A 16193-nucleotide genomic window follows, 5' to 3' on the forward strand; every position below is an offset into this window, starting at 1 on the left:
GTCATCAGGGGTTTGGAGGCCTGTCCTAGATGTCAGCGCCCTGAACTTCTTCACCCAGAAAACAAAGTTCAGGATGGAGATGAACCAGTCTGTGTTATCATCCATTCACCAGGGCAACTATGATAACACTCGACATGCAGGACACTTACTTCCATGTCCCAGTACATCCGTACTCCAGGAAGTTTCTAAGGTTCATCTTCGAGAACAAGTTTTCCTGTTTCGGGCCTTATGCTTCGGCCTATCCACGGCTCCTGAAGTGTTCATGAGGGTTTATAGCCCCTCTCGTGAAATGGCTCCATCTTCTTGGCATCAACATCTGCCTATACCTCAACAATTGGCTCCTCTGTTCATCATCGAGGGAGAAGTGCATGATGAACCTACAGAAGACCCTTCTCCTCACACAAGAGTTAGGAATCCTTATCAACCACCAGAAGTCTCAAATGTCTCCGACTCAGGAAATTCTCTGTTTGGGAACAAAGACAAACTCTCGAAGTTTTCGGGTTTTTCCGTCTTCCAAGAGGATAGAATCTTTCCTGCAGACAGTCCACAGTTTTCTCGCTCTCCCATCTTGCTTGGCCAATCAATGGATGAGCCTGTTAGGCACACTCCATATGAGATTTCTGCAGTTTTTCCTCAGGTCCAGTTGGAGCAGAAAACACATCCTGACTCTTGTATTCCCTATCACGATGGAGATCAAGTCAGACCTGCGATGGTGGATGTCTACAGAAATGCTTTTGGGAGGGAATTCACTACTTCCTGTGAACCCAACCTAAGCTTATTCTCAGATGCCTTAGATTTAGGTTGGGGAGCTCTTCTGGGGTACAGGGAGGTTTCCAGGACATGGTCCCCAAGTCAGAGGAACCTTCACATAAATGTCAAGGAGTTCAAATCCATACATTTAGGCCTTTTATCCTTCTCGGACACAGTCATCAGCAAGGCAATCGTAGTCAACTCAGACAACACCATGGCTCTTGCCTACAAGAAACAGGATGGGACCAACTCCTTTTCCTTCTGCTAGGCAACGAGGGATCTGCTGCTCTGGGCAGGCCAGAATTGAGTAAAAATAGTCGCTCGCTCCATCCCAGGGAAGATGAATGTCCTAGCAGATGAACTCAATCGTTGGAGGCAGGTCCTCCTTACAGAGTGGACATTAGATCCACAGGTCTGTGACAACCTCTGGAAGCTGTGGGCCAGACCAATGCTGGATCTGTTCACTACATCGAGGAACCACTGTCTTCTTCTCTTCTCCTCTCCATCCCCGGACCCTCTGGCATAGGTAACAGATACCATGCTGCAGAATTGGTCGGACCTGGACCTCTATGCCTTCCTGCCATTCAGCATGGTCAGGGAAGTGCTAAGCAAGTTTTAATCTCATTCCGATGTGACAGTAACCCTGATAGATCCATTCTGGCCTCGAAAAGAATGGTTTCCAGACCTGAGTCTCCTAGTGGACTTCCCCAAGCTACTTCTGCAAAGTCCATGTTTACTCAGACAACTGCACTTCAGGAGGTTCCACCAGGGGTTATCTGCTCTCCCTCTGACAGGCTTCAGACTGTTTGGAGACTTGTCAGAGCAAATAACAGATATAGCTGACTTCCTTCGCAATCTAAGAAGTTCCAAAGGGCTCACTCCTTCTACTATTAGAGGATGCAGAGCTATGCTCAGTTGTCTTCAAACATAGAGGGTTGAATTTGTACTCTAACCAGGACCTCTCTGATCTCATTAAGTCTTTCGAGACTTACAAGCAACTGAATAGGGGCGCTGTATCTTGGAATCTTGATGTAGTTCTTAAATGGCTAACGAGCCTCTTGTTCGCCTCTCTTAAGAACCTTACAAGAAAGACTATTCCTTGTTGCTTTGGCCACAGCCAAGCATATTAGTGAACTTCAGGCCATCGACAAACAAATAAGATTTTCCCAAGGACATGCAGTTTGCACTTTTACCCTTGGCTTCCTGGCTAAGAATGAGGATCCTTCCAAGCCCTGACCTCGCTCTTTCTTAATTAAGAATCTTATGGATATCCTTGGACCAGAAGAGGAAGAAAGGGTTCTCTGCCCTGTTAGGGCCTTGAGATGTTACTTGGACAGGACTGCCAAAATCAGAGGACCATCCAATAATCTTTTGTGCTCGGTCAGAAATCCTTCCCACACCTTGTCTAAGAACACATTGTCGTTCTTCCTTCGGGATCTCATTACGGAGGCACATGCTGGGATCCGAGAGGACATTCTGCCTTCCTTTTCTATTCGAACTTGCTCTTAAAGTCTTTTAAGCTGTCTGTGTTTTAGGCAGAGTTCCATTGATTACTTGAAATTTTAATTGCAGTTTCTCTTTATGATAAATTAATTACATTCAACCTCTTTGTTCTTTTGTTGGCAATTTCAATTTGTCTGTTTGTGTGGGTTTTAGCTCTTTTTACTAGTTTAAGGGCATTTTATATAAATATTATATTGATGTTAGTTTTATTATTGTTCTGTGTAAGTATCAGCAATCCAGTGATTAGTGACACCTTATCATCTTTTAGATTATGGACCTTCCATTACACATGGAAAAACGTCATCTGGCATTTTATCGTGAAGTGAGTTTGGTGCTACGTGGTGATGACATCCAGCGCACAAAGGTATTTATGCATGCATTTTGCTGTATTGTTGTTTATTTCTTGGAAACTTTAAAATAGGCACATCAGTCCAAACATCAGTCCCTTAATTAATTTTACTTTCAGGTTTATTGAAATTTTACTTTCAGGTATATTGAGGAGTATCATATCTAAATTAGAGTTGTTTTCATATGCTAATTTAGTCCTTAACATTTTACACTTAGTTTGTTTTGCTACTGTTAGAGATTTATTCAAGAAAAATCTTAGGACCACAGTATGAGGTACACCTAGAATAGTGAGGGCTTGTGGCCATTTGTTAATGGATGAACCATTGTTGATATCTTGCACTTTTAACAAGTAGAATTCAGACTAATACGTGTATTGTGGACAGTAAAATCCCGTTAATATTTCATATTAGGAAGGGCAGTCAGAATTGGAAATCTGTAGAGATGAAAAACAGTGGAGTAACTGCTCTTGGTAGAAGTTTCAGGTTTGTCAGTTGTCCAGGTCATTATACATCCCTGTTTGAGAATATATATTACGTATTTAATTTTCTATAGAAAATAAGTACTATATATGCCATCTTATAAGGCGACCTTTTAACCTTAAAAGATCTCCCCCAAAGTTGGGGGTTCACCTTATACACTGAGTATAAAATGCAGGCCTTAAATCCTGCCGGGATTTTTAATGATGGGTTAACCCCTGAAGTGTCGATAGTTGTGTCAATAGTTAACTACCATCACAACTATCGACACTGTAAACAAAACAACTGTAATAACGGTAAAAACTGCAGGTAATTCAAGTGAATCACTAGCGACACAACTATCGATACTGTAAACAAAACAACTGTAATTATAGTAATTACCGTAGGTAATTACCATAATTTGATGGTAAGATGAGCAAGCTGTCACTTTGTTACTAGCTTTATCCAGAGTACCATTGTTATAAGGCAATAATATTAGACATTTTTGTTATTGATACTCATTATGCCCTTTTAACATTGATAGATAATTTGAAGGGTAAATCGGGGTAGTCTAACTTTGTTGTTTACGAAACATAGCTGTATACTTGTTACCAGTTGTGCTCAACTTACAAGCCTTTTTACTAAAGGCCAGTATTTCCATGGTAGTATTTTATAATCAAACTAAAGGGTTTTGTAATATAAATAGTTCCCCAGTTATCCTTAATAATGGGGTTCTTTCCACTTTTAAAGGGATACATTCATGCGGATCTACTTCCAATGGGTATTACGCTGCCGATAGTGACGTAACAGGCGTTGAGCATTTGTCGTGATTTTTATATTTTTCCTAAGGGAATACAAAAGTATTTTTTTGTAATGGTGAACTTTGCCACACATTTTAAAATCTTGAAGATACTGATTTTACACATTTTTTGCACGATAATTCCAGTAATTATTGATTTTATTTATGTACCAACTAGCTTACATCAGCTGTTAGTGTTATTTAATTTAATAAATTGGGGGTTATCTTATACGGCGAACATACTCTAAACCTACATTTTTACATAAAAAATATGGGGGTCATCTTATATGGCGAGTCTCCTTATACGCCAGCATATACAATATGTTATTATATTAGCTGATAATCTAATACAGGCAGTCCCCGGTTAATGACGGGCTCGGTTAATGGCGATCCAGTTTTATGGCACTTGTCTAGCGACGAAAATCGGCAATTTTCGGCGCCGAAAATCACTGATTTCCACTTATTGGTGCCGATAATTGAGTATTGGCGCCAATACATACCCAACAGAGGCGCCGATAACTGAAAATCGGCACTTTTCGGTGCCAATTAGCCCGAAAATCGCCGAAAAAGTGCCGGAAATCGCCGATTTTCGGTTAGTGGCGATTTTCAGTTATCATCACACCCCCAGAATGGAACCCCCGCCGATAACCGAGGACTGCCTGTATAGTCCATAGGATTTATTCTTAAAAAGAAGCAGAAATTAGATTATGGAAGGCTTGAAATAGTTGGACTGACAGGTGGAAATTAAGATGTTATTATTGTAAATTAGCTTAAACAACTTATCGGGTCTTGTGCATGCCACTACTTTCGTTTGGGGTTGATCTTACTTCCAACATGTAAGATGCACCCCAATTTGGTGAGGTTATTCAGGGAAAATGAAAAATACCTCTTTTCTCATAAGTTCACAGTCGTCCCCGTGATAGGTTAAAAACAGTGAAAAAACAGTAAAACCTGTGTTTTAGGCATTTTAGGTGGTCTGCTTTTCCAGAATGTATATTTCTTTGAATTTTAGTAATGGCTTTTGCCTAAAACACACAGGTGCTTCATCCGATCGAGTCATGCAGTGTGAACAAATGTGATTATTCATACTGACACAGGTCTGAGTAGTCTAAAAATATTTAATTTCCTCTATCCCTCACACATGTATATTACTAATAGCATAACTTTAAGCCTGTCACAAATACATTACAACATGACAAAAAAAAATCGTCATGGGTACTTGAACTTACCTAATTGTCTAACTAGCCTAAAAAGTCTTTCATCATTCTTTAACACAGCCATATTACTGATGCTGTAATTTTAAATTTATTAAAGATATTTTACAGCAAATATTTTTGTTTGAATTGTAAGTTATATGAAAATTTTGCCCATCAATGCACTGTTCAAATGCATCCTTGTATTTGCAGTGGTACTGAACTAAATGTGTGTTAGCCTAAACAATCTTACTGTATACTAAAGACATTTGCCAACACTAATAGAAATAAAGTGAAATATAAAATTAAGTAGCAGAGTTAGGCTGAGGGAGGAGTGGAGCCCAATGGTGGGGAACTAATGAAAGCTAATGAAATGCAATGCTCAGTGGAGGATACTGTATTTAAAACTGTTACACTCAGACATATGTAAGAAGCAAAAACAACGGTTATGTAGTTTCTACTTAAATAATATTTACTGGTATCTGATAATAGCAAATACAATGCAGTGCACAGTAGAATCATATTGACTGTGGTTTAAAAGTATCAATGCTTGTTACTTATTACATAGGTTACACATAAAAAAACTCCTAATGCTTCAAATTAGTGTGTTGAAATATGACTGTTATGTGTGTTGCTGTAGACACTAGTTACTGACAACTGTAAAGTACAGTAGTTACTAAAAACAAAAAATGGATAAAACATTTTCCTTCCAAGATGGAGCATATTGTATTTGATTTTATTTTTATTTGATTGCATTTGTTTCTATAATATGGTAAAAGAGACTACAGTAGTTTGTATTTTTTACATCTGAGGTTAGGATTTGTTAATCTTGCCAAAATCAGTTGAACTTGTTCACTTGACTTTCACCTTATAAGCTGCACCATGAATTTCCTGGATCTCATTGTAAAATAAAAGCATGTCTTATATGCAAGCAATACTGTATCATATTTGTTTTTCATTGTTATTTCCCTTTTGTGTGTTTATTCTTTACTTTGGTCAGCTTTCCATATTTGGGCCCTTGGGCTTGTAGCATTTTACTTTTTAAAATTGGGTTGTAAGAATAGCAGTAGCAAGACTAATTTATTTGTTTCCTGATATCCATGGAAGGTTTGCTAACTACCAAGTGTAGTTAAACTGTAGAATTTGAAAACATTTTGGTATTATTGACACATTATGTATGATTTTATTGCCTTTCAACCTATTAAAACTGCTTATGATATTTTATATTTCTTTGCAGGTATATACATGTGGTGAGTGTGGTAAAAAAATTCAAGGAACTGTCTCAACTGTGCAACATTTGTTAGATCATGATCCTGATAACACGAAAATAAACAAGTGTAAACCAACAACTCTTGTAAATGGTGGTGAACATAAAACTGAAGAGCAGTTCCTCCATAATGGTGTTAGTAAAACTGAAATTAATAACATCAACAGAAGTGTTTTACAAGGTAGTTTGAAAGGATTGCAGAATGGAGCTGATGAAGTGAGAACTGAAGGTGGAAGCAATGATAAATTAAAGTTTATAGTTGATGGGAAATTATTTAAAATCAATCACATGCCTGAAAATGTGCAAATCCCTTTAGTTAGTATAGTCAGTTCAGGAGAAAACACAAATACAAGACAAGAGATGAATACTGTCAGTGTTGCAGGACTCCCAAATGCCAGTCTGGTCACTGCCAGACAGGTTAATGTAAGACAAGATGCAAATACCGTTAGTATGGACATTCAGCCAAATGTAAATAATAAAAATATTAGTGCTGAAGTTTCTCACAGTGAAAAACATATGAGTCCAGTAGAAAATGGGAATGATGTGGAAAGTGGAAGCTTGGATGAAAAGCCTTCCTCCTCTTATAATCATGCGGAGGAGGTGGTTGAATTTAACCCATTGGACTTACTAACAACAGTGTTAGAAGAGGACCAGAAGAGTGAAAATCCTGTGTTACCAGCTGAACACTTCCTGTTAAGTCTTCCAAATACCTCACACTTCCTCGAGAACGATGGAGGTGGTCAGGATGACTCAGCAGATGGCTACCAAGAAAGCCAGGAGAATGATGACGAGGGGAGCAACGATGGCAGTGACATTCCTAGTGATATTTTACTGGACCATCCAGGTGTCTTTCAGTGCAATAGGTGCAATGAAGCATTCAAATACCAATACCTTTTGGTATCGCATAAAAGGCAGGTGAGTATATTTCAGTGCTTCCAAGATTTGTCATTTGTTCCATATTGAAAATGGATTTTCTTAGTATGTCATAAATATTCCCAGCCTGTTTAATTATTAGATAGTTTTGTATAAACTTAATTTTTCATGTCAGCTGCTTGTCCTGTGAAAATTAAGATTTAGAAATCTGGTTAAACTACGTTTTAATCAGTGACTCACTATTGTTGAATTATTTCATAAATTATATACTACTATACTGTGCTTATATTTTGTAACCTTAGGTCCACCAGGGGCAGAATGCACTATTTCAGTGCCAAGTATGCAATATGGAGTTCAGTGGTTTGCAAGAGCTGAAGCGGCACATGATGACCCATTCGGGAGCAAGCATGTATACCTGTCATTTGTGTGGCCAAGGCTTTTCAGATCGTCCTTCTCTCAAAGCACATATCGTTACTCATGGGTAAGTGAAGTATTTCACCTCTGTGGTTATTGTAACCATTTGCTAATTATTATCATTATTATGATGCAAGTAGACTATTCAGTATATGTCCAAAGGACTTCAGGAAATACTTGAAATATTTGTTAATGTAATCTGAAATTTTACTGAGTTTATGCATAGCACAATTACATACAACAAACAAAAAGAGGAAAACAGATGTATTTATACGCAGGTAGCAGGATCGTAGTTGATATATTGAGCATACTTTGTTGTGGAACATATCATGAGACTGTGAACATGCCTAGCAAGCTTCAGCTGAACAGAAGCCCATACCACTTTAAAAAAAAAAGGGAAAAAAAGCCAAGAACATATTCACTAAATGAATGCATAGACAGATTAATAAAACATTATATGATAAATTACATTAAGTGAATTCTTTTAGAAAAAAGTTGATAAATCCATAAAAATGTAAGGAACTGAGGGAACTGTGGAGATCAGTTACAAGCGGACTGTTGTAACAGACCACCTGCCCTTGCGAGCGGGTGCCAGGATCATTGTCACTCCCAACAGAAGAGCAACAGTTGCCAGGAGGTTTATGTTTTTGCCAATCCAAGGATGAGGAATACTAGAAGAAGATGAGAAGGAAGAGGAAATCAAAGTACAGTAGCATTTCCCTGATTTCACCCGACCATGTGTACCTCCATCCTCTCCCACATCCACTGAGGGCAAGAGCAAGGTCAAGGTTGACATCTCTTAAGGAACAGGCGCTGGAGCTAAGAATTGAACTACAGAGGGAACATAGCCTGGACATCAAGAGACCCCACACCCTTGAAAATGAGATTAGGTCAGCACTATCCAAATGAGTAATCGAGAAATATTGCTTTCTAAGTTGTAATTGCATCTTGTTGGATATTAAGGTGAATTAGGGGTGGCATCTCATCCAGGATGTTTCTTTACTTGTTTGGATAGGCAAGATTCCAGCACTCCTAAGTTTGGATAGGCAAGATTCCAGCTAGGAGTGCTGTAGTTTGAGTAAGCCAGCTTCCTCCCAGTTTTTACCAACATTTGCACTTGTAGCAATTTGGATATGTGGGAATGGATAGTCTTTCATATAGGCTTTCCAGTTACCAGTAATTAAATTCCAGGTCAAGGAGAAGACAGTCATAGAACAGACAATTAGAACTCTTGCCTGAGGTAGATGGGAACATGTGGTACCCTGCTTCATTCAACAGAGGAAATAAATTAGGGGCTGTTCTCAGACAGAAGTTTCCAAAGGGTACCAACCCCCTCTGCTAGGATGGTGCAATCTCCTGTAATGGATTTCATCATCTTAGAAGAGATTGTCCCATGCAGTCAGTTCAGGAGTCATTCTTGGCAAATTTAGACTTGGCAGGCCCTGAGCAGTAACTACTTGGCCAGACATGAATCAGTCACTTTTTTGGGCTTGGTGGCTGTGAACAATAACTACCCAGCCAGGTAAGAATCCAGTCACTCCATTGGACAACTTCTGAAGGGATCCTCATTAATGACAACTGCAAGGATTTGAGAAAAACTTCCAAACCCCAATTACTTAGTCCATACAGAATAACTAACTCTTCATCATCTTTGAGAGTTAGGGTTGTCTGTCTAGGTCTTAAGCCCTTGTGCTTGTGAAGTCTCATGACTGGAATCTTCTTCAGGTACATTTCAGGAGGCTGCAGTATGGTTGCAGTTAACAGTAGTAGAATTTCAGATATGTATTTGACTTTGGATTATTAAGATTAGAAAACAGTAACGTATTAAAGGATAGTGCTGACGATTTCTATGACAGTTAAGAGTTTTAACTCAGTTGTTTAATTGATTGATTGAAGTATTTATATTAATAATGACAATGATAATAATAGTTCAGTATTCTCTCCCTTTTTCATGAAGACTATTTACACATCAGTCATAAACCTACCTCAGCTTTTTGCACAAAACTTATCAAAATTTTTAAAATAAAAATAGAAGCTTGTCATTTAAAGGCTGTACCTCCACTTATCTTTTACCAAAGAAATGGGCTTGCTCTGTATTTTGTGTAAGTGCCTTGTGTAGCTGGAGAAGTTATGCCAGCAGTTCTTGTTCATTAACAAGTGCAGCCTTAGCAAAGTAGGCATTCATATTTGTCCTAAACGTAGTGTGTCTCGTATTTGACAGCCACAATGACTTAAAGCATATGTAAACCCACAATTTTGTGAGCTCAGTCATTTTTATTTCTGCTAATGCTTCTTGTTTCCATCCAACCCAGATATTTTTTTATTTTTGTGTGACTGGAATACTTAAAAAATCCTTTCAAAATAGGGCTGGTATTACAAATAATCTTGTGAGGTTTCTTAAAGTGTCAGAGTTTGGTATGTTTTTTGTCTAAACTTTTTAATTATTCAAGATCTTACAGTTGTGTTACTACTAGTCAGGAGATTGGTTGCAATTCCATTTCTTGGCTTTAAGTATTTATTATTGGTTTCACTCTATATTGTGTTACAAATATTATATTATGTTTTGTTGTCAGTATGTACCAGTAAGCATGCCTTTCTAATTTCTGGTTGATGTACAAATTTGAATTAGGGGTACCACTTAATTTCAATATCATTTCATTACAGAGGGTCTGCAGAGAGGTCAAATAAGTGTGAGACCTGTAACATAGAGTTTGTATCAAAGTCAGAGTTGACTCGACATATCGTCAAGTATCAGGGAACATGTAATCCTAATAAAAGCGGTAAGTAATGATGTGAGCTGTACTTTTGCTTACAGTAGAAATATTTTTCATGCCTCCTGGCTGTAGATAAAATGGCTATTTAGCTTTGAAGTTTTGCTATTGTACAAAAGCCTTTATTAGCTGTATCTAGATCCAGATGAGCTATACAGGTTTACGGTCCCTTATCTGAAACCCTCGGGGGAAGCTGTGTTTGACTTTTGGATTTTTCGGATTTTGTAAGTGATGATTGCTCTTAAATATACACAAGCACGTTTCATTTCCAACAATAACATTCCGTAAAGCTAAAAAATATACAGCATCAGAAAGAACCGTAATTTTGCATATGTACTCATACATCATCTTACCTTGTGTATCATGCGATCCTTAAAATTTTGTCCCAAAACCTTTGGTCAGAAGTGTCAAGTAATTTGACATAATTTGACAAATTTGACATTTCCACCCTCCCCCATAGCTTCAAAGTTTTGGGAAAAAGACAGGGCGTGATATATCTTTGTTTAAAAATTGAAATAATTTTTACTATAAAGATGCATGAATGTTATCATTTCAGTATATTATTATTATTGTTATTTAATCATATTAATATTTGAAAATTAGTACTTATTATTAGGTAAATCATTTATTTATCATACAAACATGGTTAGTCCTCACCATCTCCCACAAATTTGTTAAAAAATTCTTGTGCCATCATTTTCTCTCCTCTCTTATCTCTGAGAGAGAAAAAATACTACTCACCCTCCTTTTAGTGTATGCAAAGCCCTTGAGGTACAAGCTTTGTGGTTGGTTAAAATCCCACCCTTCCTGACAGTAGCATGTCGTCAAGGAGAACGAGAGGGGGAGGAGGGGTTTGTTACAAGTTGTTGTTGGCTACTTTCAGTCCTTCCGGCCAATAGCATATCGTCATGGAGAGAGGGGGTTGCTACAAGCTTTGTTGTTGGCTACTTCTAATCCCTTGAGCTGATAGTGTGTCGTCATGAAGCCTACGTCAAAGCAATAAAAAAATTGTAATACAACCGATGACGGAATTTTAGTATATTTTTATGTTTATATACAGTAATCCATATTTCTTTGAAGGATATATGCAATACAAAAAGAGAGAGAGAGAGAGAGAGAGAGAGAGAGAGAGAGAGAGAGAGAGAGAGAGAGAGAGAGATATGGGCAGTTGCCTTACTTAAATCTCAAAAGAGTGAAATTATTCATGAATTATTCGGGGAGAGAGAGAGAGAGAGAGAGAGAGAGAGAGAGAGAGAAAGGGTGAATGAAGTGATTACATCGGTAAGCAGTTTTGTGATTTTACAGGATTTTAATTTAAAATTTTATCGATACTTTGCTGTGGGTACCTTAACCCTTAAACGCCGAGCCTCTATTTACAAAAGTGTCTGCCGTATGCTGGCGGCATTCGGGAGTTAGCGCCGAAGTGGAAAAAATGTTTTTTTCAAAAAATCACAGCAGGCTTAGTTTTTAAGATTAAGAGTTCATTTTTGGCTCCTATTTTTGACATTGCCTGAAGTTTAGTATGCAACCATCAGAAATAAAAAAAAAATCATTATCATATACAGTATAAATATTGAAATATATGACAGTGCGAAAAAAAAATTTCATATATAATTGTATACAAATTGTGCTGTGAGCAAAACGGTTAAAGCTAATGAGTTATTTTTTTCTTTGTATTGTACACTAAATTGCAATGATTTTGGTATATAACATTGTAAAACAATCAAAGCAACACAGAGAAAATATTATCACAAAATGATGCATGAATTCGTAACGTGCGGATGTTAAAAAAAGTTTTTTTTCAAAAATTCACCATAAATCGAAATATTGTGCTAGAGACTTCCCGTTTATTACAAAATGAAGGTAATTGATTGAATATTACTAGACTAAGTGTTTTAGCTTACAATTGCAGTTTTCGACCATTTTGGTCGAGTTAAAGTTGACCGAAGGTCGAATTTTTTCTATTTATTGTGATTTATATGAAAATATTTAAAAACTGATAAAAGCTACACCCATGAGTTATTTTTGTTGTATTCTAAATGAAATTGCGCACATTTTCATATATAAAACTTTATGTAACGACTAATATAAAACGATGCAAACATTACGACAATGCGGCGAAAGAATTTCTGAGATGTTCGGCCAAGTTACCACGCGGACTTAAGGAAAAAGTTTTTTTCAAAAATTCACCAAAAATCGAAATATTGTGCCAGAGACTTCCAATTTGTTGCAAAATGAAGGTACATGATTGAATATTACTAGAATGTAAGAGTTTCAGCTTACAATTGCGTTTTTCGACCATTTCGGTCGAGTCAAAGTTGACTGAAGGTTGAAATTTTGGCACTTATCGTGATTTATATGAAAATATTTCAAAACTGATAGAAGCTACAATCATGAGTTATGTTTTGTTGTATTCTACACGAAATTGCACACATTTTCATATATAAAACTTTATGTAACGACTAATATAAAACGGTGCAGACATTACAACAAAGTGACGAAAGAATTTCCGAGATGTTCGGCCGAGTTACCGCACGCGGACGTAAGGAAAAAGTTTTTTTCAAAAATTCACCATAAATCAAAATATTGTGCTAGAGACTTCCAATTTGTTGCAAAATGAAGGTAAATGATTGAATATTACTAGAATGTAAGAGTTTTAGCTTACAATTTTTCGACCATTTCGGTCGAGTCAAAGTTGACCAAAGGTTGAAATTTTGGCACATCGTGATTTATATGAAAATATTTCAAAAATGATAAAAGCGACAACCATAAGTTATTTTCTGAGCTCGTCCCTGTGTCACCCGGTGAAATTCCTTAATAGCACGAATTTCTAGGTATAAATATTGCTAGAAAGACCAGAGAAAAAAGCTATCAGGAATGCTGGGGTTACTACCCCCAGATCGAGCATCTATATGAAAATAGACGTTGGTATGGGCAAGGGTGAGTGAGGTCATCACTGCCACAGAACCACACTCTGAAGACATCCCAATGGTAAAACCCCCGGAAGAGCGGAGAGCCGACCCAACTCCCGCACTCACCCGCCCGCCAAACAGCGAACCCAGCGCCATCTGAACTCATTCCAGGCTAGCACTATCCCCAGGCTTGGTATGCCCGTGCAGGGGGGGAAGCTAGAACCTGGGAGGGTCACCGGGTGACACAGGGCCTCACTCAGAAATAGATTTTTCCTTTGTCAAAATCCCTTTTTTGTTGTATTCTACATGAAATTGCGCACATTTTCATATATATAACTTTATGTAACGACTAATATAAAACGGTGGAAACATTACGACAAAGTGACGAAAGAATTTCTGAGATGTTCGGCCGAGTTACCGCGTACGGACGTAAGGAAAAAGTTTTTTTTTTTTAAATTCACCATAAATCGCAATATTGTGCTAGAGACTTCCCGTTTGCTGCAAAATGAAGGTAAATGATTGAATATTACTAGAATGTAAGAGTTTTAGCTTACAATTGCGTTTTTGACCATTTCGGTCGAGTCAGAGTTGACCTAAGGTTAAAATTTTGTCACTTATCGTGATTTATATGAAAATATTTCAAAACTGATAAAAGCTACAACCATAGGTTGTTTTTTGTTGAATTTTACATGAAATTGCGCACATTTTCATATATAAAACTTTATGTAACGGCTAGTATAAAACAGTGCAAAAATTACGACAAAATGAGAAAGAATTTCTGAAATTTTTGGCCGAGTTACTGCGTGGACATAAGGTAAAAGTTTTTATTCAAAAATTCACCATAAATCGAAATATTGTGCTAGAGACTTCCAATTTGTTGCAAAATGAAGGTAAATGATTGAATATTACTAGAATGTAAGAGTTTTAGCTTACAATTGCGTTTTTCGACCATTTCGGTCGAGTCAAAGTTGACCGAAGGTTGAAATATTTTGTAGTCGACGTACGGTACGTCCGCTCGTCACCCGACAGGCAATTTTAGTCGACTTACGATACGTCCAGTTGGCGTTTAAGGGTTAATATTAATATTTGATAATTAGTAAATCATTTTTTTATCATGAAAATGTATTTAGTCGTAAAAATAAGATAAAAATCAGTAATTAGTGAATATTGCTCTATGAAAAAATCTGCGAATGTGAATTTTCTTCCGTCGTATGCGTTGGACCGAGTCATCCGAAATATTACTGGCGAGAATTGTAAGAAAACTTTACTTTTAATCTTTTGGGTGTCTTGAAAACAATGAATCCTGCATTTTTATTATTGAGTTTTCCATAAAAAAACCCTCCAAATATTGACCATTCTGCCGGTTTGGATACATATTTCTTCCATTCAGATCGGCGTTGTCTGAAATACCATAAAAAATAATGAGAAAACCTTACTTTTAATCCTTTGGGTGTCTTGAAAACAACAAATCCTGCATTTTATTGAGTTTTTCATTTAAAAAACCTTCCAAATATTGACCATTCTGCCGTTTTTTATGCATATTTCTTCCGATCGGTGTCGGACTGGTGTCGTCTAAAATACCGTCGAAAATCGTAAGAAAACCTTACGTTTAATCCTTTGGGTGTCTTGAAAACAATGTATCCTGATTTTTATTGAGTTTTTCAACAAAAAACCTCAAAAATTTGACCATTCTGCTATCGGATTGGTGTTGTCACCATCGTAAACCTGGAACATGTGTTGTAACCCAGGAAATTATTTTTGATGAATATACTTGAAGAGCATCGTAAACTTGGAACGTCGTAAGTCAAGCCCGTCGTAACCTGGAGACTGTCTGTATAGTGAGAGATGCATTTTTGGTAGATTACTTGACGATATGCTTAATGTGCAGGTTTCTTTTTTAGCAGATTTTAATAGGCTAGGCTTCCTATGCCTGTCTCAGTGTTGATAGATTACACTGATAAGGCTTATGCAAGTTAGCTTTTAACTAATTACTGTAATAGGCCTAGGAAATCATCATACTCAATCAGGCTTAACCAAACTTGTGGATTGTGTAAGAATTCATTACTATTTCTTACAATTAACAACCACTTGCTACTACATGCAAAACACTGGAATAAACGACTGTAAGTACTCTATTGACATGAACAACAGAATCGACAAACAGCTGTTTGCCAATGTTAGTTACCGTAACTAACATGATTATTAAGAGTTGCATTACAGTTGTCACTTTTTAAAGACTTGCTTATTTGCAATGTAATTTCATAAATAAGAATAAAAATATATTTTTATTCATCCGTCGTGCAATGGAGAAGGTGTTAAGAAAGTATGCCACTAAATTTAAGCAGCCTGCATGTTATAGCTGTGGCTGAAGAAACGAATAATGAGCAAACTGCAAAATGCTTTGGACGCAAAAGCAACGTCTGAAACTGGCAAAACCACATGTATTTCATTTAATATCCTGTGTTTGTAAATAAAGTAGTTGCATTTTGTAAACCCAGCTTTGATAATTTACAAAAGAAGCGTATCTCTGAATTAAGTTTCACTCGGCAACTAAAGATGGTGATGATGTCAGTAAAATGCAATCAGCTGATGATTTTAAGAACCAGAAAGAAAACGGTGCATGATTACATTGTTCATACCTTGTAATACGGTAATAATATGACAGTAATACATGCAATATGATTGGACCAGTAAAACAGCAGTTTTATTAAAATTATCATTGCGGTACTCTCAATACAACTATTATTTGACTTTTACAAATGGATATCTGTCGTTGTAACAACCTGACTCCCTACGTTTCATCGACCTTAAGACCAATGATGATGCTCCATCCTCCACTAAACAATTCCGGTTTTTAGAATTCAGGATGAAGGATTGTAAACCTGTGCAGACATAAACAACCAAATCG

At 37.0% G+C, this 16193-nt stretch overlaps 1 protein-coding gene across 3 annotated transcripts in view; it reads left to right on the top strand.

The window, feature by feature from the left end:
• Nucleotides 1-16193, top strand: part of LOC136852631 (uncharacterized) — a 56268-nt gene that overhangs the window by 22417 nt on the left and 17658 nt on the right. For all 3 annotated transcript variants that reach the window (XM_067127559.1, XM_067127562.1, XM_067127560.1), the window contains 4 exons: nt 2522-2617; nt 6286-7230; nt 7491-7669; nt 10267-10382. In XM_067127559.1, the coding sequence (XP_066983660.1) occupies nt 2522-2617; nt 6286-7230; nt 7491-7669; nt 10267-10382 (1336 nt within the window). The remainder of the gene's footprint in view (nt 1-2521; nt 2618-6285; nt 7231-7490; nt 7670-10266; nt 10383-16193) is intronic.

Source organism: Macrobrachium rosenbergii, chromosome 25 (assembly GCF_040412425.1).
Source record: "Macrobrachium rosenbergii isolate ZJJX-2024 chromosome 25, ASM4041242v1, whole genome shotgun sequence".
Classification (NCBI taxonomy): Eukaryota; Metazoa; Arthropoda; class Malacostraca; order Decapoda; family Palaemonidae; genus Macrobrachium; species Macrobrachium rosenbergii.